General features: G+C 32.9%; 1 protein-coding gene and 2 pseudogenes across 1 annotated transcript; 1 reads left to right on the top strand and 2 right to left on the bottom strand.

Annotated features, from left to right (window-relative positions):
* Positions 1-188: 188 nt before the first annotated feature.
* On the bottom strand, positions 189-941 carry LOC120178040 (annotated as a pseudogene).
* A 7,906-nt stretch (positions 942-8,847) lies between these two features.
* Positions 8,848-9,276, top strand: LOC120177914 (indole-3-acetic acid-induced protein ARG7-like). Its single transcript, XM_039183901.1, has one exon. The coding sequence runs from the start codon at positions 8,892-8,894 to the stop codon at positions 9,192-9,194; it is 303 nt and encodes a 100-aa protein (XP_039039832.1). The 5' UTR covers positions 8,848-8,891; the 3' UTR covers positions 9,195-9,276.
* A 5,227-nt stretch (positions 9,277-14,503) lies between these two features.
* On the bottom strand, positions 14,504-17,745 carry LOC120178039 (annotated as a pseudogene).
* Between the last annotated feature and the right edge of the window lie 8,775 nt (positions 17,746-26,520).

Raw genomic sequence — 26,520 nt, 5'->3', positions numbered from 1 at the left:
ATGGAAGAAACCGGAAGATGATGTTGTTCCAGCCGCTGCTTTGTTTCGGTAAGATCAGATGCCTTACTTGAACCAACCATTTCTGCTCTTCTCAGATTCTCTTGTTCATACCTCAATTTGCAGATAACTCATCAATGTCTGATAGCTAGCGCGCTCGCACACACACACATATATGTATATACACCTGATCAGATAGGCACCGATGGTTCTGGAGAAGAAACTCCCTGCAACATCTGGTGAAACCTTGTGTCGCCATACTTTACCGCCTTATGCCATAAAGAAACCAAACCTCCCTTGCTTTCACCTTCAACTCGAACAAGCTTTGATCGATTTCGGTCTCGTGTTTCGCGACATATGGCCGGAGTCCTTCCCTGAGACGGTGACGAATCGACAGCTTCAGAAACAGGTTCGATTATCTAGAAGATAATACGCAATTATCAAAGCTTATCTTCCATTTAGGGTACCAAAGATAACAACGAATGCCAGTTTCACTTCGCTGTACAATGGCAACCTTCATCAAAATAAGATGGTACCTAACGTCATATACGTCAATGCATCAAATATTATAGACGATACGTAAAAGGACATGATCATACCATGAGATGAAACATCTCCATTTTTCAAACTGTTAGGATAGCAACCAAGACCCTATACATAAAATAATTATGAGATCAGTGAAAAATGATGAACAGAACTGCAGAATTTGAATTGATTTATACCAGTACTGGCACCAGAACCTAAGTCGATGAATTTTCTGGGTTATTGTTGTTTTCCACTGCCTTGAAGCATTCATACGCAGGATTAGCATAACCAAAAGCCAGTCTAAGAAACACACATAAAGCATTAGATAGACAATGGGATACATGCATGCATGGTGGCAAAAGAGACGACTACCGTTTACACTTTACGTACGGCAGAGTTCTTGAAAGATATGATCCCATCTTCTTCTTTGATCTTTTCTGGGTAAGAAAGACGATCAAATTGAGGAACAATGTGGGTAAGAAGATTAAAGTTACTATTAGGGACGTGAAAGGAACCGTTCATGCAAGTGGTCTTTTGTGGCGTCCCACGAAGCGACACTTGAAGGGTATACGGTTTAAACTCTTTCAAGGGTGGTAGTCCTTAGAGGCCCCCAACTAATTGTCCATAGATTAGGGATGGACAAATGAGTTTTCATTCAAAATTTGTATTTAGATAGGGTCAATTTTTTTAGGATAAGGTCTGATTAGGTTTAGAATGAAAAATATGAGACTCGATCCGAAAATAATAATATATTTAGAGATAATGATATATTTCTTTTTTATATATGGTTTTTTTCTTTTAGTGAGATCTTCATATTATCTAATAAAAATGACTTTTTTACATATATTTGTATCAGGTTAAATGTGAGTGTAGGTACGAGTTTTTATCTTAGAAAACAATGTCAGTTTCGGGTGGAGTGAAGCTTCCTTAAATTTAGGCCGAGTGACAATGGAAGTGTATTATATTTAGATCCAATTCAGTGACCAGATCTTATCTACGATAATCTCTATAAGATTAAATCAACCATATGAATTTAGGGTTAAATTATTTGAGTTTAGATTATTTAAAAGTTTTAGTTTATTTGAATTTGACAGTCGAATTTTGATTATTTATTCGATCATATTAGAATTAAATCATTTTAAGTATATATGATTCAGAAACTAATTTCAATTATCATTAGACAACGTCTACTCTAATCCACCTTTAGATTTCTTACATTTTACAAGGGAACAAAAGAATAGTATCACATTTTCAGCAGCCATGCAACCGAGAAGTGAGATCGACGAAAACATCTTCGTCACATGGAATCGTAAGACCGCCCATCGGATGGTTGAACCCGAACTCTTCCTCGTCCCGATCGAGCAAGTCCAGGAAACAAGAGTTGTTCAAGTACGAAATCGGAACGACGAATCTCGTCTTCCGGAGTTTCCCGACATAACCGCGATGTGGCCTTTGGGCACATCAGTATGGTGCCTGGACTGCAACTTGAAAACTTGCTTGGCATGAAGAATGACAGAGTGCAAATGGATACCCATATTCGAACCCGAATCGAATGGAGAAGAAAACCGAGTTGATCTAAAGGGGTATTGTTAATTTTGGTGGTTGATGAAGGTGCCTTGTAGTTGGAGGGCTTATTTATAGGCAGTTCAAAGACTCGCATGGGATTTGCCCTATTGGATACACAATCTCCTTCTCTTTTAAGGTGGTCAATTTGCAGCATGTTCATGTGATGAGGTGTTTTTGAATGAAAATAAAAATCAATGTTCATGTGAGTCCCCCGTTGCTATCTCCGTAATCTCATCAAATACGTCATGGAAGGTTGGCTAGCATTATATGATTAATGGTCTAATTATGTTATCAATACATGACTCGTAAATTTATATTGAATCAGATCATATCAGATTGAGGATGAATTTTTACTCCAAAGTTGGATCGGGTAAAACTTCCCTAAATCTTGATCAAATCAGGTGTCATGTAGAGGTATTATATTCGAATTGAATTTGAATTAATAAGAAATTCAACTTTACCCTACTCGTGACCATCCATAAAATCATGATATATGTATGATTGGAGTAGGTATTGGGCCAACTCTAAGGGGGAGCACCTTGAGCAACCGCTTGGGGCTCCAAATTTTTTTATTTTTAGTTAGGGCTCCTAATTATTATAATTTCATAAAATTTTAGTTTTTGATCCTCTTTTTCCATTTATGTTATTAATTCATCTAATTTTGAATTAAAATTAACCATTTTTTATATTTTAATTAGATTCCTAATTTTATAATTTCATAAAACGTTTAGTTTTTGACCCTCTTTTTCCATTTCTCTTATTTATTCATTCAATCTTAAATTAAATTTAATCACTTTTTTCAAATATTACTCATAAATTTATTAAATATTCTTAAATTTTAGTCTTCTTCATTCCCAATCTAACAATAAATAATACACAATTCTTTTAATTTGTTTATTTATTATTCAAAGTCAAACTATATATCATAAATGCATTCATTTTTTTATATTTATTCTCTTTTAGTTGTATTTAAGGTGTTTTCTTAATAAAATAAAATAATATTTTTTTACAAAATTTAATCATTTTCTATGATTTATTTATGTATATTGAATTAATTGTTCGAAGTAATGAAATATACTTTCATTTTATAAAATCATAATGTATTTAAGGTATTGGAAGCTTGTGCATGCCATGATACATGGTCTGATTCGAAGCTTGTGCAATCATTTAGCACGGGACTAGAGTTTTGACTAATTAATTTATGCAGATTCAGATGTTTTTTCTGTTATTTGTGCGTTTGAGTAAGCTTTCACTACGTCCTTGTAATACCCCAAAATTTCAGTAAATGACCAAAGATAAATTTTAAAAGTTTGGTAACCAAAGTATAAATTTGAAAAAGTTTATGGATATAAAGGTAATTTTTAAAAATTTATATATTTTGGTCCCGTAGATGAAAAGTTCTCCTTATAAGAAGTATTTTCATATCGCTCATATTTTTAATCCGAAATTTGTATAAAAGTGTATTAAAAGATAAAATTTGATATAATATTCAGATAATCCGATCAAATCGGAAGCTTATAAAAATTTGAAGGAATGTAGTTTTGGGTTAGAAATATTATTTTTATATTTTTAATCAGAGGAATTTGACGTGGACCTGTGAAATTTAGAGGAATTTTCATATTAAAGTAAGAAAGTTGAATTTCCATATTTTTTATATTTTTTCCATTTTTGAGCTATTTTAATTAGATTTTAGATTAAAGTGTGAAATAGTCTTTCGTCCAATTAATTAGTAGTAAAAGTATAAACTTAATTAATTTACACACATAACAACTGCGCTGACATGTTGTCCTTTGATAGTCGTTTGATTAAGTTATTTTTGAAGTATGTTGTTCGTCTTCTCGAAATAATATTTTTTACCGTTCAGGTTTTTGAACAAACATTCAAAATTCCTTGAATACAAAAAAGCCCTCAACCCTAAAAATGATGGATTTTTTGTTTAATTTTGTCAATTTTAAGTGGGTTTTATGAAAATCAATCATAAGACAATATAGGGAATAAAATATGAACATTTTGATATTGATCTTATTGTGAAGACAACCAATGATGGGCGACGATTCACTAACAGCGGCAACCGAAAATGTATAATGCTTAAAAGTGATCCATTTAAAAGTTTAGTGACAAAATTGATACACCATTAAAGTTTAAAGTCTAAAACAATATCATTTTGGACATCAATAATCGCATTAAAGGTATAATTGGACATCAATAAAACGATGTCGTTTTATTCATATTGTCTCGTCGTTTAGATTTTAACGAATTAATTATATAATTGAAGCTAAAATCAAAGTTCAATACTATAATTGAAGCAGTTCAATGTTCAATGGTATAAAGGACAATGAAATAAATGATACATCATCTAAAATTCATAGTATAAGATATATAGTTTACCATAAATATTGAAATGTACAACCTTTTAGATAAATAAAAAGTAAAAAGGTATTAGAGGTTCCTATATTTAAAAAAAAAATAATATGACTCTCGTATTATTTTTTTTCTTTTAATGCGACATTTCAACTCAGAAAATAAATCTAATGTGACCCTTTGACAAATATTTTTTGTCGTTAATCGTTATGATGCCCACGTGGTAGTTTATGGTACTGAAGAGGTGGTCTACAATGTTGAACGTGACAATCCACTGTGGTTGATAACGTAGCAGATAACAAGTCAGATTGGCTAAATTAGTAACTCAAACATGGCAAATAGACCGTCACGTCAGTACTGTGGACAATCATGTCAGCACTGTGAACAATCATGTCAGCACCGTGAACTATCACATCAACACTGTAGCAATCAAAAGACGAAAAATATTGGTTAAAAGGTCACATTGAATTTATTTTCTGAGTTGAAGAATAACATTAAGATAAAAAAAATAATACGAAAGCCACGTTAATTTTTTTAAGTACAATAACCTTGATGCCTTTTTTTCCTAAATAAAAGTACGAGAGAGTGATAAGCCATTTACGACAAACAGTATATAACATCAGAACATGTAGAATTGTCAATGTTCTTAGTATCAAAGAGCTGACGGACAGCTAATAACCTTCATTCACAAAGCTGGAATCCTTGTACGAGTTACCCATCAGATATGAATGTTTTTCATTTCCTTTAACCGAATCAATCCACAAAGGATTCAACTTCGGATAAAACAGCTGTTTTTTTCCTTACAAGAAACAGTCTCAGTGGCCCTTATATGGACCGGAGCCGGAGAATTCTTGTTCCAGACAACGAGCTTCCTTGTCCGAAAGAAGTCGGTTCTCGTTCAATGTATGGATGGTAGGGCAATTAGGCCAGTTTGAACAAAATCATGTGCGAATCCCCCAAATTTTGTATTGCAAATTCAAGAGTACGACGGTGATGTAACCTGTGACGGATGCAAGATTTTATCTTAGGAGACGAACTTGAACTTATAAAATTTTAGGGGTTGAAAACAGATTTTTTACTGATAAAGTAAAAAAATATAAAATACATAATAATTTTAAATTTTTAAAGAAACGACTGACCCTCTTATCCCGTCCCATCTAGATCCATCAATGGATGTAACCTTAGATAAACCGTTTCGTAGGAAAAAAAGACAAAAAATTACTGTCAAAGTCCTTACATGCCATTTTGTAACCATAATTTTCTTCCTTCTCTTGTCTCTTTGAGAACTCTAATAGTCTAATTACTATGTGGTCAGCACATCTTTTTGTAAACAATTTAGCTTATATGAACTTTTCTATTTTTTTAGTTGTCCTTAGGTTTTGTCTTGATTAATCTGAACCGACCTGGCGCACATCTAATTTTAGTGGGTGAGTCTCCCAACGGAGATTTTTTGTATACACAATGACTTGAACCTGAGACCTTATTTAAGCGATATCAATATGCTTACCACTTGAACCAACCCTGTGGGTGAACTTTTCATTTTTTATGTATTCATGTATGAGATGTGTCTTTATAAGAACGATTCATCTAATTCGATTTATTTCATTCATAATATCAAGATTCGAGCCATCAACCATATATATTATTTAATGAATATTATACATGATTTAATTAAATCAACTAAAAATTACTGACCTTTTATTTAAATGTTCATCTGTACACTTATATTCTATCAAACGTGAGAAATGAACAGTCAAATTAGGCATTGATGAGTTTTCATGAATGAATCATTGCCTCATTTTGGCATCTTTTTAGGGGCGGCGCAAGGAGAAACCCAAAATGGTAAATTTATCGTTCAATCCTCATTGTAAACTTTGAACTAATATAATGGGAAATTTTCTGTTTGCCCCCTAAAGATTTTCATTTCAATTTTATCCGTCCAAAAGTTTTGCTGTTTGGTAAAAAAAATAGCTTTTGAAGGTCAGTCAACAATGGAGAAACAAAGTCTACAGTCGCCAAGGCAAGGCACAGAAGAATATATAAACATATATTGAATTGAAGAGGAAACGACGCGTTTTCACTATTTATAAAATGGGAAATTCTGTATTTAAGTGTTTCTGCAATAAATTCTTTCCCAACTGTCCCAAAAATATCGATGCAATCTAGTTAAGAATAGGGATAACAACGGGTAGAGTTAGGTCGGATTTTTTGTCAATTCGATTCGATTTTAAAAATATATACCCTCCACCCGAATATGACCCGATCTGAAAAATATATATCCTTCACCCGACTCGAGCTGTTCTAAAAAATATATATCCCACCCGAATCTAATCCAAGCCAAACTTTTAGAGTATAAATCCAATTCGATCCGATCATGTATAAAATAAAGACTTAATTAGAAAAAATAGATAGAGTGAGAATTATAGCAATTATCCATAAATTTATTTGAATAGATTACACTATTACCCCCAAGTCGGAAAGACATTTTTATAATAAAGATCCATCTTTGGAAAACAGTATAATGTCAAAACTCATCTTTAATATTTGATTTAATATTTAATTTAACTCCTTTTATTTTTTAAAGTATTTTAACCTTTAACATTTTATTTTGAATTAAAATAACTCCTAACAAGATGAAAATTGATAGTTAAATAACGATTAATGTTTATCGCAAACAATGTGAAATACGGTACATCAACACTTTAAATACATAATATTGTTATATTATCATTTTAAACACATAATAGTATAACATTATCATTTACTATAATAATGTAACGACAACAATATTTTGACTGGCCGTGACATAAAATGTGAATGATTATGCTTCCACGACTCCACCTTCATGCATGCAATTTAATTAATTAGTTGACATGTCTGAAAGATTGTATTAAAAAGAGAATAATCAGATTCAGACCAGGAAGGACTATCAGACACTCATACATTAATCCTTGCGATGTGTTTATTTTAGTTTTTTTTTCTTTTCGATTTCAAAGTTTTGACTTGATTAATCTGGATCGATCTACGTCGCATACCTAGTTTTGATGAGTGAGTCTCTCAACAATGATTTTCTGTATACACAATGACTCGAACTCGAGATCTTAATTAAGTAATATCAAGCTGATTATCACTTGATCAACTTATTGATCTGTTTATTTTAGTTTTAATATATAGTACTAAACTAACTTATTTGTCAACGATGCGTGCAGTCTAAAATGGATAATGTAATGAAGCCGAATAAGAAAATTATATAAATTGCAATGTTAGAAGATTTGATCTGAGAAACTGATTAATGACGTGTTTATTCAAAGTTGACCAAATCATCTTGGCTCTAAAACCGGCACTTTCGGACAAGCTATGGGACAAAGGGAAGGGGTCTTAGACATTGCAATAACACTCGAATAAACATGTTGGATGGTTGGTACAAACTACAAAAGATGAGCTGAATGATGTATTTGAGCACCATAAAGTCATTACTTAAAGATTTAGGTCAAGAAACAAGACAAAATCCCACAAGTTGCACACTTTTTCTTAGCTCCTAAGTAGGGTCATGTAATGGCAGAGGATGTCTTCCAAAAGACAAAGCAAAACCATGTGAGATTTAATCAATTTGCTTCTTGTACATGTTATTAAACATTGATCGATTAAATTCTTGCACTATACCGAGACAATGGCAATAGAAATTAAGGATGAAAATGGGTCGGGTTTGATCGGATTTTTGACCAATCTAACTTGAGAAATGTATCCCTTTCATTTAAAATCCGACCTGACCTTAATTAGGAAAAACTCCATATGGTCGAAAACTTGAATTCTCTCTCTCTCTCTATATATATATATATATATATATATTCTTATTTTTATTTGGTAAAATGAGGATCTAATTAAAAATATAGAGATATATTATTGTAATATCTCTAAATATATATAAAGAATAATTATATTTTATCTCGAATCGGATCATATATTTTCGCCTTAAATCTGGACCCGATCCAGCCTGATCGTATCCTATAAAAAAATCTTGACTCAAACCTGTAATTTAGAAAAAATTGACCCTTCAGTGATCGGTCGAAACCTATCACCTGTCACATGTCATGCCCAAGTTTCATGCACATCCCTAATAGAAACGATCACAAAACAAAAGAAGAGATACAAATTTTATAAAAATAACCCTAAACAAAAAAGAAAATCAGAGACAAATGAGGATAAATTTCATCGATGTTGAAAATAAGAATACGTTTAGTTATGTGCGATTTTTTTATTCAATAAGTGAGTTATATCATAAATTTTTCGGATCGGATCAAATAAAATTCAGATTACAAAACTTTTACAACATAGTGATTTGTGTATATATATGTGTGTGGTTAGGACTTGTCATTTCAAACCCACTATAGCTTTCTATCATTGAAGCCAACCTTTAAATTTCCTCCATTTCATACTCAAAGATGGGCATCGGATTAGTTCATGCAAAGCAAAAGCTCCAACAAACCCTATCGGCGAGAATCGGGGACGCATCGGCGACGACACCGAATGTCCCGAAAGGCCATGTCGCTGTTTACGTCGGAGAAGGCAACAAGAAAAGATTCACGATCCCGATATCTTTCTTGAACAATCCTCTGTTCCGGGACCTATTGGATCGAGCCGAGGAAGAGTTCGGGTTCAACCATCCGATGGGAGGCCTCACCATTCCATGTAGCGAAGTGTATTTCATCAGAATTACTGCAATCTTAAACACTTCAAATAGATGAAGCAGTAGTAGGAGCAGCAAAACCACAACAACCTATGAAGCAGTGTCTTGTTCTCTGGCTCAGACAAATCCAATCCCATTTAATCAACTGTAATTTTTTGTACATTAAACGGTTTGCAAAAACATGTCCCATATCATTGAAGCCGTTGGTGCAGATTCACAGAGTACTAAATGCGGTTGCGGATACAGTCAATTAGTCATAAGGCTACGGTATCACGATTACAGATACTACAGATGTTATGATATGTTTAAAAGAAAACAATTATGATTTTAAATTACGAATGTAATGTTACGATGACGTTAAAAATCATTATGATATAATTGTCGGTCGTAATTTAATATTGGGTAAAGTACACAAATTGTCACTCGGTTATAGGATACTGCTTTTTTAAGTCCGTCGATTATTAAAAAAAATATAAATTGATCCTTTGACTATATAATATTGTTTTATTAAGTCCCTCGACTATTAAAAGTTACAAAATTATCACTCGACTATTAAAAGTTACAAAAGTTAGCAATTTAATGTTAAATCCATAATACCATCATTTTTTAAATATAAAAGGATGATTTTAGAACATATTAAATAGTCGAGTGATCATTTTGTAACTTTTAATAGTTGAGGGACTCAACAAAGCAACACTCTATAGTCGAATGACTATTTTATAACTTTTAATAGTCGAATGACTTATTAAAGCTATATCCTATAGTAAGAGGACCATTTGTGTACTTTACTCTTTAATATTGTAGTACAAAATATAGATGATTTTCTCTATATTCATGGAAATTATGATGCAAAAGCAAAACACGTGTTTTGTTTAATAGTAACGACGCGGGAGGAGTGAATTATTGTAAGATTTTTAGGTTATATATGGTTTTACCCTAGTTTGGAGAAGTCTATGAAAGTCCATTTTTATTGCAAACTTTTTAGGATAATTACGTTAAACGTCCCCAAAGTATAACTTAAATTCTAAAATAGTACCAAACTTCAAATAGTTTTTTGCTCAAATCCTCAAAGTATTATATCTAACAAGAGACCATGGCATGGTAAAATTATTATTAAGTCCCTCCAAAATAAGTTAAAGCATGATAAAGTTGCATTTTGCTACCTTATATAATAAAATTATGGTGTAATCTTTCTAAAACTTGTAAAGTTATAAGCTAATACGTGATAAAGTTGAATTTCACATCTCATAAAATGGTAAATTACGTATTTAGTACTTAAACTATCATTTTTGAAATGTTTTAGTACCTAAACTTTAATTTTTTCCAAAAAATTCCTAAAGTTTAGTTTTTGTTTCATTTTAGTACCCCCATTCAAAATTTAACGTTAAATTTTGAATTTTTTTGAAAGTTTAGGTATTAAAATAGACCAAAACTGATAGTTTAGGTACTAAACGCGTTAAGTTTTTAACGGTGTGGTACTAAAATGAAACAAAAACTAAACGTTAGGTATGATTTTGAAAAATATTAAAAGTTTAGGTACTAAAACCGACAAAATCTAATAGTTTAAGTACTAATTGCATAGTTTACCCTATAAAAATTGTAATTTAATTTTATGTTCTGTAAATTTTATCATATTTGCCCATGAATCTAACGTGAAACATATTTAAATCCCGCTGGGATCCAAGGGTCTTTACGCCAAAATTTTGTAAAACTCCTATTAGGGACCCTTTAGAAATGATAAAATTATAAGTTAATAAAATAGTAAAAATTTCATTTTGGCCCCAAGAAAATCATGATTCAATTATGACCCCTAACTTCTTTTTTGACTTCACCTTGGCCTCTCAAATGCCAATGATATCATTTTTTAACGATTCGGATTTAATTACAAAAATAGTCCCTTGAATATAAGATATTGCTTTATTAAGTCCTTTGACTATTAAAAATTAAAAATTAATCCTTCAACTATAGAAGGTTGCTTTGTTAAGTCCCTCAACTATTAAAAGTTATGAAATGATCACTGACTATTCATTATGTTCCAAACTCATTCTTTTTCGTTAAAAAAATTTACAATTTTTTAAGTTGGACGTTAACATGATGACTAGGATATGATAGTCATTTGAGATACTAGGATCGAGTTTTATCGTATCACAGTCAACAAATTAACATTCAGCTCAGAATATTGTTCATTTTTAGTGAAAAATGACAAGTTTGGAACATATTTCATAGTCGGGTGACTATTTTGTAACTTTTAATAGTAAAGGGACTCAATAAAACAACATTCTATAGTCAGAGGACTATTTTATAACTTTTAATAGTCGGAGGACTTAATAAAATAATATACTATAGTCGAGGGACAATGTGTGTATTGTACCCTATATTTTAATATAATTTACGTCAGATTCAAACAAGTATTTAACACCCAATTTAACGTTAAACTAATAGAAAACTTAGTGGATATTAGTTTGAATAGTACTCCATTAATACAATTTGAAGTTTAAAGCCTAATTTTGAATAAAGTCATAAATTTGAAATATGTGATACAATTAATCCATGGGAAATTACCAAAATTTGGATAAACATGGTGTTTCCTTTACGAGTAACAGTTTCATTTTGGCCCTGGTGGGGACCGGACAATTTGAAGTACGATGATGGACAGTGACGGTTTTGTCTTGTAAGTGAGTAAAGGTTGGCCATTTAGAACCCACAGTTAATCATCCACGTGGCAACATATGGGATACTAGAAAAAGACCACTCCTAAGTTAACAATCATTTTCTGTAATAATTTGCTTCATCATCGTGGTCTTCACCAACACACAATCAAATTTGTAGTAACAACTGTTGAAAGGAAATTAGTTGCAGAGAGGAAATGATTAAAACTAGAGGGACTAAATTCCAAGCTAACCCAAACTAGAGGGAGTAAAAACACAATTAGACCAAAACGATCAAGTAGATTTACATTTACTGCTTTTGCAATAATATCCTCTTTGATGTCTGTCCCTAGTGTTGGAAAAACATCTATATAGTTGGTGACTTAGAGTTATCAAGAGATGTCCCTGCAATATTAGTATAATGGACCAACACCGAGGACCTTGAAGAATGAAGACCCTTCACTAAAATTCACCATTCAAATGCACCCAAAGCTTTGATTCGAATCAATGAATCAATTTGATTGCAGAAGTTTGAAACTTTTCGGTTTATCTAAGCTCGAATCACGGAACTCGTCGTCGGTAATCTCGACTCCTAACGAAGCGAAAATGACTACACGGCGAAGAACTATTGCGGAAGTTAAGCGAATCTTAAAAAGTCTACGAGAAATGTGCATTGAAGATGAGACCTAGAGACATTGCAAGCTGGCAATGACCAAGCCTAGTTTGGTACGTAGGGGAAACGACTCTGCTAAGCTTTTAAGGCTAAGTTCAATGCTTCAAGTACATGATGAAAACGAATCATCAATGTTAACTTGAGCCCTGTGATGTCTTTGATGTCGAAAGTGCATCGTAATTCAAAACAAAGGCGTCGAAAAATACGTATTTCGTACACGATTTCGCAACTTCTACATTGCACTTTTTCGAGTTTATTTGTAAAGGTCGGGCAGAATGCTTCGTATCAGACAAAACAGAACCACGTGGAACTTTAACTATGCTGCACAACTATATATAGGTTTAGGTACCAAAGGTGTCATTTTAACACTATTTTGATTGCAGTCTAAGTCTAATACGTGTATACAATCAGTGGGGTTAGCTCGGACCAAGAAAATGCTCTGCGGATGCCTTTTGTCGAGAATTTGGGATCCGTCTGAGACGAAGATTGTTGCGAAAGGCCACATTGCAGTATACGTAGGGGAAACCAGCAAGAGGAGGTTCATGATTCCTATTGCTTACTTGAACCATCCTCTATTCAAAGGCCTGTTGAATATGGCCGAGGAAGAATTCGGATTCGACCATCCGATGGGCGGTCTCACGATTCCGTGCAGCGAAGAGTATTTCATCGGTATTTCGAAAATGTTGAAATTTTCATAGACGGTGACCATAGGTCATGTAACTGTGCTATGTTGTTTTAGCACACTTGCAGATACTGCCCCATGCTGAAATATTCATTGGCTATCTGTAAATAAACACTTCTAGGTAAAATTGTGCTAATTAACCCTTTGCTGACAACAAAACATGTTACTTAGCACAATAAAGAATACATACATACATGCATGTGGTGTTTCAATATTTTCAAGTAACAGAACAAAGAGGGAGACAGATTACATATATCGTTTTTTGTCTCTTTGCAATTTGCATGCATGAAGACATCGACATGTACTTCTGATTTTTCCAGTAGGATATTGTAATATCATCGAAACTTGTGCCTAAAGGGGACCCGCAAAGCTACTAATTTTAGTATATCAGCCCACTGGTTTTCCAGTTCATCTCTGATGTTTTCTTCGTCGCATGGTATTCCTACGGTAGAGTGTTGTTTTGTTGATACCTTTGACTATTAAAAGTTACAAATGATCATCCGATTATTCATTATGTTCTAAACTCGTCTTTTTTTTATTAAAAATTGAAGGTATTCTGAGCTGAACATTAACATGTTGACTGTGATATGATAAAATATGATCACAGAATCTCATATGACTATCATATCTAGTTATCATGTTAACATCCATCTTAGACAACCGACAATGTTTTTTAATGAAAAAAGATGAGTTTGGAATATAATGAATAGTCAGATGACCATTTTATAGCTTTTAATAATTGAAGGACTTAACAAAGTAACATTTTATAGTTGAAGGACTATTTTATAACTTTTAATGATCGAGAGACTTAATAGTATCCTATAGTCGAGAGACCATTTGTGTACTTTACCCAATTAAAAATTAATAGATTGATTCTTATTTGATTAGTGTGATTGTTATTATAAAATTTAAGAAGACATGAGTTTTAAGCACATTTAACTTTATAATATTTTTTTTATTAAAATATCATTTTATTTGAACATATAATGTATTGTATTTATCTTAGATTATAAAAAAATTATAATATTTTTATTAAAATATTTTTTAAAACAATGATAATTGAATTTTACTAACAAAATAAATGAAATAATCAGAATTACAACGCATCTAAGTATAAAAAGAAGAACAAGGACAATAAACACAAAAAAAACTTATAACAAAACATTAAACTCAAAGATGCAAAGAAAAAGGAAACTTTCATTTGAGAATAAAGACCAACATCAAAAGAATCTAATAACCTTCATAAAAACTCATTGTCTCTGTCGAAGGAAACACTTTATGAAGTGAAGAAGGAGTGGTGAGCGAATCAAACTATATTGTAGACAACTTTTTACACAATTATTATTCTACCGGCAAACAACCTTTTATCGTAGAGGAGATCTAACAATAATGGACCATCGATAAACCAATCAGAAAAGAAATGTAGTGAGAGTCTTTGAGTGAGAATCAAAATGACCGTAAAAGTATGCGTAAACGAACTAAGTCGTAAGGATCGTGCCACGAGAACAGAAAAAATGTGCCACAAAGTTAAAAAAACATAAATCACCGGTAAAAAAACTAATAATCACCGATAATCGACATCCAACGTTATGATTGATGTTGTTGTCGACTAAACAAAAATCTAATAGAAAGAGAAAGACAACATAAAATATTATAAGATATTATATACTACGTGACGTTATTTCTGATTAATGCAATTACGTTTTTTCCCCCAAGTAAAACATGCACTTGACCATTTGGTCCGTTAGCAGTGCATTTTCCAAGATATTATATACTCCGTGACGTTATTTCTGATTAATGCAATTACGTTTTCCTTTTGAAAATATCAATTATTTAATTGATTTGTTGAGTAATTAAACTTTTTCTTGAATAGATTGGGGTGATTATAAGATAATATCTGTTCAAAATCATTTTTAATCATTGATAATATACACCTTGCAGATTCAGTTCCATCAGTTACTTGTTCCTCAAGGTACGTTGACTTTACACTTTCTTTGATGTCACTCAACATCTCCTCATCAAGCATTCGATCAATCTCAGCCCGAAAGGTGTCTAATCTGTTGCTGGATTTGAGATGAATTACAGTAAGGCTAACACTTTCATCTCGAGAAATTCGTTTAGCTAAGGCTAGAGCCTCTCTATCATCTTGTCCCCCCATGAGGATCACAGCAATGTTGTAGGACGAGGAGTTATGTGATGATGATGATTTATCTGTGAAATTGAAGCTATTAAGATTGTGGCGTACGTCGACAAGGATACCTACCGAGCAAGGTGCCATTTCAAGGATGTGGAAATTCAGATTTCTGATGGTTTGATCTTCAGATTCGGTGCTCCCGTCGATGCACCACCGGTGAAACGGAAGTAGTATAAACGATGTTAGTCGGTCCATGGCGAGCTTACATATATCCTCGTACATAGAATTCGGTGGTGAGACTGCAGTGAAAACTTTCACCGATACAGCCTCCAAATAATTTCGCTGGAACTCACTGAAAGCGACGATTGCGTTCTCAGAGTACGAACAGTTCGACTTGGTTTTCGGTAGCGCGTCATGAGCAATGAAAATTGGTGTGGCTCGTCCACGGAGCTTGAGTAGGTGTAGAACATCCAGAGCAATAAAGCTGTCTCTGGTTAGACAGCAGGCATGCAGTAGGCTGATAATAGAGTTAACATTGTCCGGTACGTGAATGCAACTGATCATCCGCAGCTCCTGGTTGAGTTTGGTATTCATGATGGTCCTTTTCTGAAAGCATAAATACTTCCTAGATGGATCATAAAGCCTTTTCACAAGTATTGGCACAATGCTTGACACTAGAATGATCATAATCGTCAAGTAACAAAAACATTTCATCCGACATAATCTGCGATTGTTCAAAGAGAGAACAAAAACAATATAGCGTTAGGCATATTTTTTAGACCTATGTTGCTGATGTAAAACCCATTTTGTTGATGTAGTATTTTCGTATATGCTAAATAGTTGGCATAATATGTGTCACGTAATCAATTTAGCACAAGTAAAACTGTTAAATCAGCAACATATATTAATCGTTAGTGAATTAAAAATATTCATCCAACATGAGTTATTTTGTCCAAAAATTGAAACGTGATCATAAGCATATAAAGAAGAAGACACATACTGTCATGTCTTTCATGTTGCTGTAGGAAGCAATCTCAACGATGCCTTTGGATATCATGATAAGAGAAAATGCTAAAGAATCCTTTATGGGCATCTTGCAGAACATGGTCAGCACCAAAGAGACCCCAAATTTGACAAAAAAGTGTGACAGCGGCTCCAACCACATGGTCCTTGGTGTACTGGGAAGGGTCTCTAATGTCAGATAGATTGAACCTCATGCCGGATGTTGCAAGGAACACAGACAAAAATAGTTCCGAACTAACAGGGTCTAGCTTCTCGACTAGAGAAGAACCCAAAGGTGGTCCCTCCGGTACAGCCAAACCAAGAATGATCGGACCATATTTGGTTTGTAAACCAATCGTTCCGGCAAGCAAAGGCGCCACCATGAAGGCCAAAACGATGACATAGAACCATACATCTTTTATACGGCCAGTCTCGGTCGTGTGGTTCGCCATCCATTTCATCGCAGGTCGTAGCACAAACGCTGCAATTACAGTAACAAACATTGTAACTCCCATATGAAATAGAACCCCTTCTGTTCGTTGTTCAAACAACTTGTTCAACCAGATGCCAAACAGCGTAATAACTATTGTCACCTATAAGCGCAGCCGCTAATCCTAGCCTACCGAGTTCCGAATTCAGGATTCTCAACTCCATGAGAAGGTCATGTATGACGGGGAACGAAATCCCGGCATACGTCGTCGCAAGAAAGTAAGTTATGTGAATGATATAGACACCAGTTTGACGAGTCGTAACCGTTATCAAACAAGATATGTGTAAGATATTTTCTAGCGCCGTTTAGGCACCGAGGGCGTAAGCACATTGTCGAACCTCGTTAAAATTCTTGTGTTCTTTCGTTTACTTTGCCCTATTTATCAACAATATGATAGGCACAATGACGGTAAGGATACCGATATACATGGCCTTCATCCCAGAACGGAATGTCAAGCTGAGATCCGTCTTCACACCACACAAAAACAAATAGAACAGTAATCGGAAACCTCCCACCGTCCCCAAAATCGCAACACTATCCTCCGATTTGCTACCGAAAGAGAATTTATCACCGAAAAACGTAGGACCAAGTATTATCCCTGCCTGCATTAACAAAACATGCATGCCGATCGCCGACGACCCTTCCATTAAAACTTCATCAAAATCAGAAAGAATAAAACAAAAACAAAATCTTTTACTATATGAGAGCTTTGCACTTACAAGGATCTGGGAAATGAACAATGAAAGTCCCAGTTTTTTTAACAGACTGTGAAGTATCTGCGTGAGAACGAAGATCACAATCACCTGGAGTTGAAGTCTGGGCCCAGAATAATCCCAGAGCTCTCCATTTCTATATTTATCAAGAAGCAACGCAGGCAAGCCCGGAGAGGTTACCTTGGGAGGAAATACAAGACAAACATGTACCGGTTTTTTAATTTGATCCGTTCCATTACTAAAGAATGATTTATTAAAACGTGACATGGTTTCCTGCATGCTGCAAAGATATTGATGGGAACGATGAATGATTCTGTGTCGCCGCGATTGAAGAATCCATGCGAATTTGAATTACTTATATAGCATCAGGTTCTCCCATGTTTTTTTTCAGTTTTATTGTTCTTGATTTCATGCGTAAACAAGTTGTCTTTTGTTCCAAACGTAAACCGTTGATACATAGCCTGATTATTGTTGCAGACAACTTCGTCCAAGCTTTTGGTTGCCGATTGAATGTGCCTAATAGAAAATCTGTTCAACAATAATTGATAATACAAAGGCTGATAGTTATTAACCAAAACGAAGTAAACCCAACAATAATTATATACGAGTTACGACTTTTTTTTATCATTTTTATTTAATGATAATAATATATTTTCTATTTTATTATTAGATTTTTTAATATAATTTTGTAGATTTATTCGACTATTTATTCAGATCAAGTACGGTTCAAGTTTATAATTGTAACGATTCTCTCAATACTTGATCTTACTTAAATGATGTAAAATCTCATTGGAGTAGTTAACCGATGATGGCTGATTCAACCATATACAAATAACATTTAAAGGATTTTCTTGAAGTTTTTGAATTTTGTGTTTAATCTAGCAGGTTTTACATGATATTCTCAAAAGAGATTTACTTAAAATAAATGCTTAAATATACAAAAGGTGTACAACGTGTGCTTTTGGTTCCAGTTTAGTACCTAGCGTTTCATTCCGTTACTCAAAACGGGTTAAGCCGTGATGGACCGTTAAATCGTGACGGACCGTTAAGTGACACATTTTACAACCTGGTAATTTTAAAATTTTTATTTAAAATTAAAAAATTAAAGTTATATATATATATATATATATATATTAAAAAGAAAATAAATTTTGAATAAACCCAAAATTTTGAAAACTTTCATTTCAATCCATAAACCCACATCGATCGTCGACGAAGCTCCACCCAACTTCTTCTCCCCTCGAAGACCAAAACCCCCATGCAATCGTGACCGATCGATGGTCTATCGGCTGTTGGAATCTTGTGGGATCACAATTTTTATCATAGGGTTCGCGAGGTATATAACGTTGATTCGCCATCGATCGACCATGATTCATGCGAGTTTTGGTCGTCGAGGGGAGGGGAGGCCAGGAGGAGCTTTATCGACGGCAAGAGGAGGCGATCAGCTTGGATTTAGGGGTTGGAACGAAGGTTTTCAAAGTTTTGAATTTATTTCAAAATTTGTGTTTTCTTTTTAAAATATATATATAATTTTCATTTTTTAATTTTAAATAAAAATTTTAAAATTATCAGGATGTGGCATGTGTCATTTAACGGGAAAATTAACGATGTTCCTAAACGAGTAATGGAATGAAACGTTAGATACTAAACTGAAACGAAATAAACATTAGACACTAAACTGAAACCAAAGACATACGTTGGACACATTTTATATATTTAAGCCTAAAATAAATATATTTTAATATTCAAGTTTAAATAGATAAATAATATTTATTAATTTAAAATATTCAAAATTTCCTCCCAAATTCAAAACCCTAAAAATTGGGAAATTTTCTTCAAATCCCTAAATCAAACTCATTGATCAAATTATAAAAGGGTCAGAGTTGTGACGATTCAAAAACCCTATGAAGTTTAGAGATCAATCCTACCATTAGACCAAAATTTATTAATGTCCAACTCTAATTCTTTTTCTCCCGCGCGACCGCTTCCATATTTTTCTTATTTTATTTCTTTTCCAGTTGCGCGACCGTCGGCTATTCTTTTCCCTTTTTCATTTTTTTGCTTTCAACGATCGCCGTTTGTTCGCCTCTCCCTGCCGTCGTTGTTTCTTATTTAGGTAGGTCGTCGTTCGTGTTCGTCTGGTCGTACTATCATCTTTGTGTGCTGGTTTGATCGTTTCAACGCACCTCTTGAATAAGGAGATTCAAACTGAGAACCCCTTCACGCCGTGATTGCGCCACCGTTTCTTCGAACCGGAAATAATTACAAACGACGTTTAATTATTTCGTTAATTAGAAAAATGATGGATTGAGAATTAAATCGGATGTTGAATTTTGCGGGAGAAATTAAACTAGGAATCGAGTTGCCTCCTCCGCCGTTACTCATGAAATTCAAACCGACCCGAATTACTCGTGTTGAGCGTGAGTGATAGTTGATATTTTTAGTCGTCTGAATTTATCGGTTATTTAGATTATTTATTTATTTATTAAATTATTTTGTAGTTTCCGATTCGGGTCAATATACTGTTCGGATTGACCGTGGAGAAAGTTGTTATCGTCTTTAGTTGTTTGTTGTGATGTGTCTCTATTCGATGCTACATTATTTTATTTGGTTTTTATTTGCTTGATTGGTTGAAAGTTGATTGAAAGCATGTCTAATTATGAAATTGATTGTGATAAATATAATTCGAAAAAATGACTGTCAGAATCAGAATATTGTTATGCATACGAAACATTTGAATGTGTTAAATTATCGGAATATATGTTTCAGAATATTTGATTATGAAATACTTTTATTCGGATTGGATTACACATCGAATATGTATGCCATTTTGCATGTTCTATTGAGTTGGATTTTGAAAGGGGAAGTTTAGTGCATTCATTAAGAGTAAATGTCATTTTCGGATTCTGTAGCATGTCTTTGTGGTAGACCCCATTTCGAATGGTGTGATTGTAGATAGTGTGGTTCTGTGGATCCCACTCTTCGAATGGTGCGACAGGTGTATGGGTGCATAATCATTTGCATGACATTCAAATTATGTTTATCTTCGATTGATTCATAATTGTGATTATTATTGGTTGATTCAAACTTTATTATGTTTTGTAAATTGTTGCACTTTAGAGAGACACTAAGTTTAATAGCTTACATCATTCTAGTTTTTCTTTCAGATACTTGAGTTAGGTATATCGGTAACTGGAGGGTTTCAACTTCTTTTCTAGATTTTATTTTATTATATGGAAATTATTACTCAAATTTCGTATTCGGGTTTTGTAACACCCTAAACCAGTACAACACACGGTCGATCAATTAGGATGCTACACGAAACCACCGAAGTGGTTGACCAACACTTTTCTCATTTCTCATACTTTAAAACGATCATTTTCATAATAAATCAATCATAAAAATATAATTAAAACTTTACACTAGGGAGCTCCCAAAATAAATATGTACATACAACATAATACATACCACTTTTAAAATAAATTACGACTCAACTTTACAACAGGATTTATAAATATACATGCCCTTTTTAAAAACGCTGAGACGTACTCTGATCTGCACTGGGTCTGGACCTCGGTCTAAGGCTCCTCAATTGCTCCACCTAATCTACATAAGGAAACAAATCCCAAACACTAAACTAACTAGCTTAGTTCCACAATAACAACTAAATCATACTAAAAGTGTATCATTGAAAGGCTCAAGCTATCAAGTCTACTGCCTTTCTTTAGTGAGTATACTTGTACACTCACTCTTTACTCTATAACAAACATCATGTTGTGGCTTAGGGTTCTGCATCTCAGAGCTCGCACACCCTTCTAGTCTACCGAGGCTGGTTACATAGAATCTCTGCATCAGTTAACCCCATGAACTAGCTCACTCCTTGAGTGTCGGACCTTGCACCCAAGCTAGTCTGCTTAAAGTGCCTTGTGCACTCCCTAAGGATATATTCGGATTCAAAACCTACTGTAGCGTTCTAGGTAGGGGGTTTCGAAACCTACTGTAGAGGTTTCGAAACCTTTGTCTAAAATTACATTCTGGACAAAAGGTTTCGAAACCAGTCATAGGGGGTTTCAAAACCTCTTCTATAACTTCAAATTTTTACCCATTTAAACACTTTCAAACCCTCACAAAACCATTCCAACATTTCCAATTGACCAACATAAGTTTATACATGATAAATGGATTATAAAGGGGCTTTAAACAAGTTAAATAACACCATAAACTAGAAACCATGGATGATCATACATGCTTCAATCTCAACTTTCTAGCTATCATGCATTTTCTAGTGACCCACAAATGGTATGAGGGAGTTGTAAATGTGTTACCTTGCTTTGGTGGCTAGAACTCTCCCAACTCACCCAATGTTCAACTTTTTTTACCTCTTGCTCTTGATCTTTCTCCCACCTCTTTCACTATACAAAAGTGAGCAAAGAGGTTAATTTATCTAGGGGTTGGATACAATCTAAATAAATTCTCTATAACTCAAATCCACTCAAAAATGAGCTAAACACCATAGATAATCATAAACCTCTCAATACCCATTTTTGAAAACTAATACTAAAACTTGCAAGATGGAGTTTAATGTGAAGCTTGAAGGGTGGGGAGAAATATTCTTACCTTGGTTTAAAGTAACCTAGCATGAATCCTTAAATTTTATCTTAGGAGAGGAAGAAGAAAGAAAAATGATGAAGAAGAAGAGGATGAGTGTTTGGTGAGAAAATAGAGGTGGTTCACGTAAATAATAAATGAAGGGGTTTTTAGCTTTTTATTTGAGCTATGGGTAAACTACACTTTTAATCCCTCTACTTTTTATTTTATAAAATTCTCATCACCATATATAAAAACTCTTGAGCCCAACCCAAGCCCACTAATACTAAACTTGGTCCAACAATTATATAAGGTATTTTGGGCTCAAACTTTGGGTCTCGAGGGCGTTACAAGATTCATTATTATTTTGTTTGGAATTTTTTACTATTTATATTTATTTATTTATCTTAGACTTTGGTTGTAACACCTTTAACCCGCATTTGAGCCCTGATACAAGTTAAGGATGTCACAAATATTCTGTATAACGTTTCTTGTTTGAACCTGATAAAATTTTGTTTCTTTTCAAATCTCCTAATTTAACATATATTATCAGACTATTTAACAACATAAAATCATAATGTAATATTTTAATATCCGATTTACATTCGATCTTGCACACTATCTGGGCAGTTTTATATTATTTAATATCATAATTTAAAATTGTCTAATTTAAAATTTAATCGATTAATCTTTATAACATAATGTTTTACTACACTCATACATAACCACTTAGTATCTTATCATATTTTCACCTTTCTTTATTACATTTCCTATACTATATTATTTTCCATTTAAGCACAGTTTCTAAAATTTTCTTTTTACAACTTTATATATAAAATAATTGTAACATCAATAATCAAGATTATTTCAAAATAGGTTTCTTTTGTTGTTGTCTACCACCACACAACCACCCGGTAACAAAAACATTTATTATATTATCTTCGTTACACAAATATACATATCATTCAAATGTAAATTCAAACAAATATAATTCACTATCTATAAATCATTCAGTGTAATTTACACTATGTTTATAAAATTATACTGTAAAATATAATTAAACTTGTATAATTCATTTTTCCTATAATGTTCATTTTTTATATCGTTTCTCTTTTCTATCTTGTTCATTTATCTTATACCGTTATATATCTTGTACTATATTATTTAATATATTATACCGTTTATTGTACTATTTCTTTAATTTCATTTTATAGCTCGATACATAATCAATATTCTAAAAATAAATTCCAGCATAGTTCTTCAACTATTAAACAATTACACTTAACTTCTAAATTTTCCCATAAATTCGATTAGATTCTTATAATTTTACAAGTTTCTAATTTAATCTAAATCATCATCCAAATATCAAATTTAGCACTCTAACATTCAATTTAATCATAATACATCAACTAATAAACTATTGCACATTAATCACCCATCTTTCTCAATTTATGCGATTAAATCCCTATATTTTAACAATTTTCAATCACATTCCAAGCATGTAGAATCACTCGTACATCATTTCTAAACCTTGTATACTTTTTCCACTATTTTTCTTTATTTTCTTCCCGTAGGCCGAATTGAACAAAGTGTATTAAACTTAATTTTCAACTTGATGCAAGCATGATTTCATCTTCTTAACAACATAAAAGATAATGTTAAAGTATGAAATCTAATCGTTTGAATTTTTTAAATAAATTTTAAAAAGTAATTATTTGAATTTTTTTTTAAAAAAAACCAACCTTACCTAGTTGTTTAATTCTTCAGCAAAAGTCGACCTCCAATTTTATATATAGTAACTGGCAAGTTGATGGAATGTTCGTAATGCAAAACAATTAAATAATATGCAAAATTAAACAAAAAGGAAAGTAAATTTGCAGAGGCTACTTACCTTCTTTTCTCATATGGGGTTCACGGTCTTATTTATAAAGGTGGAGGAATTCTAGATAATTCTCATGAATTATCTTATTTACACTTGTAAAAATTTAGTTAAATAAATATAAAATTCATTTAATGCAAAATTACAATTTTATCCTTTAAAATCTTAATATATACCATTTTTTTCATGTATGACATCATCCCTTACCCCATCATAATCATTAAAAAAATCATATTTATTAATTTTTCATGTTTGCCCTTGCACTTTTTTCAAAGTCTGAATTTAGTCACTTTAATTCAACAATTACACTTTAACATGAAAAATCTACTTAAATCTACCAATCCGTGCTAAATTTTACTGATTAAAAATATAAATATAATATTACTAACCTCATACTATCATCCTTCGATTTTTATAAACTTTCAATTCTGTCAAATTATCCGAATATTTTACTAATCTTTAATACTTAATAGACTTTTATGGAAACTCCAAATCAAAAATCTAAAAGCCACTAAAATATTATTCTTGAGCTAAGCTACTCATTTACAAACCCAAAATATAACTTCTAAAAATTTATATTTTTAGTTCATGTACTTTTATAAATTTACACTTTGATCCCTAAATTTTGAAACTTACATTTTCATCACTAGTCCAAAATATGGGATATTACATTGGTATTTTGAAATTTTATTTCGAACATTGGATTTAGAATTTTGGATGACATGAGATTGTCTTCAATTTAATTTATAAACTGAATTAATTTTTTCCTTAATTTTTTGAAATCAATAACGTGAAGGATAAATTCGATGTTTTGTTAAATTACTTTTGGGCTAATTTTTGGGAAAGTGAGTTAATGAGCCGTTGGGTTTTTTCTAGGTCAGGTAAAGAGGGTTATATTTAGTAGTATCAGAGACAAATTTAACTCTCAGGCTGTGGGGCATGACCACAAAATTTATAACTCAAAATTATTTTTACATGATAAAAATATTTTTGGGTTAAAATAAGAATTTTCGGAATAAAAAAATTATTACTTTTCCTTTTCTTATTATTCTTTTTATTATGAAAATAGTAAATAAATATTTAAATTCGGAAACCTCGAGTATCAATTATGGCATTAGGACTCTGTATAATGACAAGTCAAGGTTGGGGTCATACTACTACGGCTAGAGTTAACCCTTCACCCCCAACGAGTCAAATCCAACATACGAATGAGGTTAATGACATTGAGAGAGATTCGCAACCTGCAAATTAGACTGGAGTTCAACAGGTCGGGAATGAAAACTCACTTGCACAACAGACTCAGGGTGATGGTTTACATGAATCTGAGGACGGTGAGACAGTTGGTGATAATAATGCTGCAGTGAACCGTGAATTATTTCATTATCTCCGTCAGACTGAGGGTGCTAGAGAACTTATCTTGACTGAGTTATTAGTTATTGGGATGATTATGTTTGTGAGTAAGACTGGATTTGACCCCGCTGATGCTGAGTATTGGTTAAAGAAGATGTAACGATTGTTTGAAGAGATGAAATATCCCGTCGATCGTAGGTTGAGAGCTGTTGTATCACTGTTAGACGGTATGGCTCAAGACTGGTGGGAATTTGAGCAGGATACTGTTTCGACTGGGCAGGTTACATGGGAGTACTTCCGACAGATTTTTCGAGATCATTATGTGGGGGTTGAGTCTTTTGCAAAGTGTCGAAAGGATTTTCTTAAAGTTTCAGGAGGCTTTTCGACACCTTTTGCTGCTGTTGTTGAACAATAAACAAGACACAATTGCCAAAAAAAATCTGAAGATGAAAGCAAGTCCTCAATAGTCCCAACTTCTTGAAATTCACACCATTCTCCCAACATTATAAAAATGCAGGATATGGGTGAGATCAATATGTTTGGTTATGAAAACTCTAAGGAAGTTCGATTTCTCATTTTATATTATGGATGGATGGAGTAGTAAGGTTTAATATATATAAGCATCCACGAATGTATAATTTTATGTTAGGGGATGAACTTGAACTTATAAAATTATAGGGGACGAAAATAGATTTTCAATAGAAAATACATAGAAAAAATCTAAAATATAAGATAATTTTAAATTTTCAGGGACCAACTACTCCACCCGTCCCCTTCGATCCATCCCTGTATACAAGCATGGGAGTGTGACATCTGGCGAGATGTGGGCGAGATTTGATGGCATCGACTACATTTCACGTTTTGTTTTATGTCGGGCATATATAAGTTTGCTTCCTCTTTAGGATGGATGGAGTTTTTCTATGTCATTCATTTGTGTTTGTTCAAGTTTTGATTGTATTATTTTGTAGGTTTCAGATTGTGAGGTGTTATGTAGAAAGATTATGGAGGCATAGGTAATATTCTTGTATAAAGATATTGTTAAAAGTTTCAAAGTTTGGCAACCAACTTTGGAAAACATTTTTCAAAGAAACATTTACCAAACTTTGAAAAAAATATTTTCCAAAGTTGGTTGCCAAACTTTGAAACTTTTAACAATCTCCCACTTGAAGACTGATTTTAATATGTCTTCACACCTTGATCAATGCAGCAACATGTCTGGTCTTGTT

Source organism: Hibiscus syriacus, unplaced genomic scaffold (assembly GCF_006381635.1).
Source record: "Hibiscus syriacus cultivar Baekdansim isolate YM2019G1 unplaced genomic scaffold, ASM638163v2 tig00112343_pilon, whole genome shotgun sequence".
Taxonomy (NCBI): Eukaryota; Viridiplantae; Streptophyta; class Magnoliopsida; order Malvales; family Malvaceae; genus Hibiscus; species Hibiscus syriacus.
Note: the sequence above shows the minus strand (reverse complement) of the source record. Positions and strands in the feature narration are given on the sequence as shown.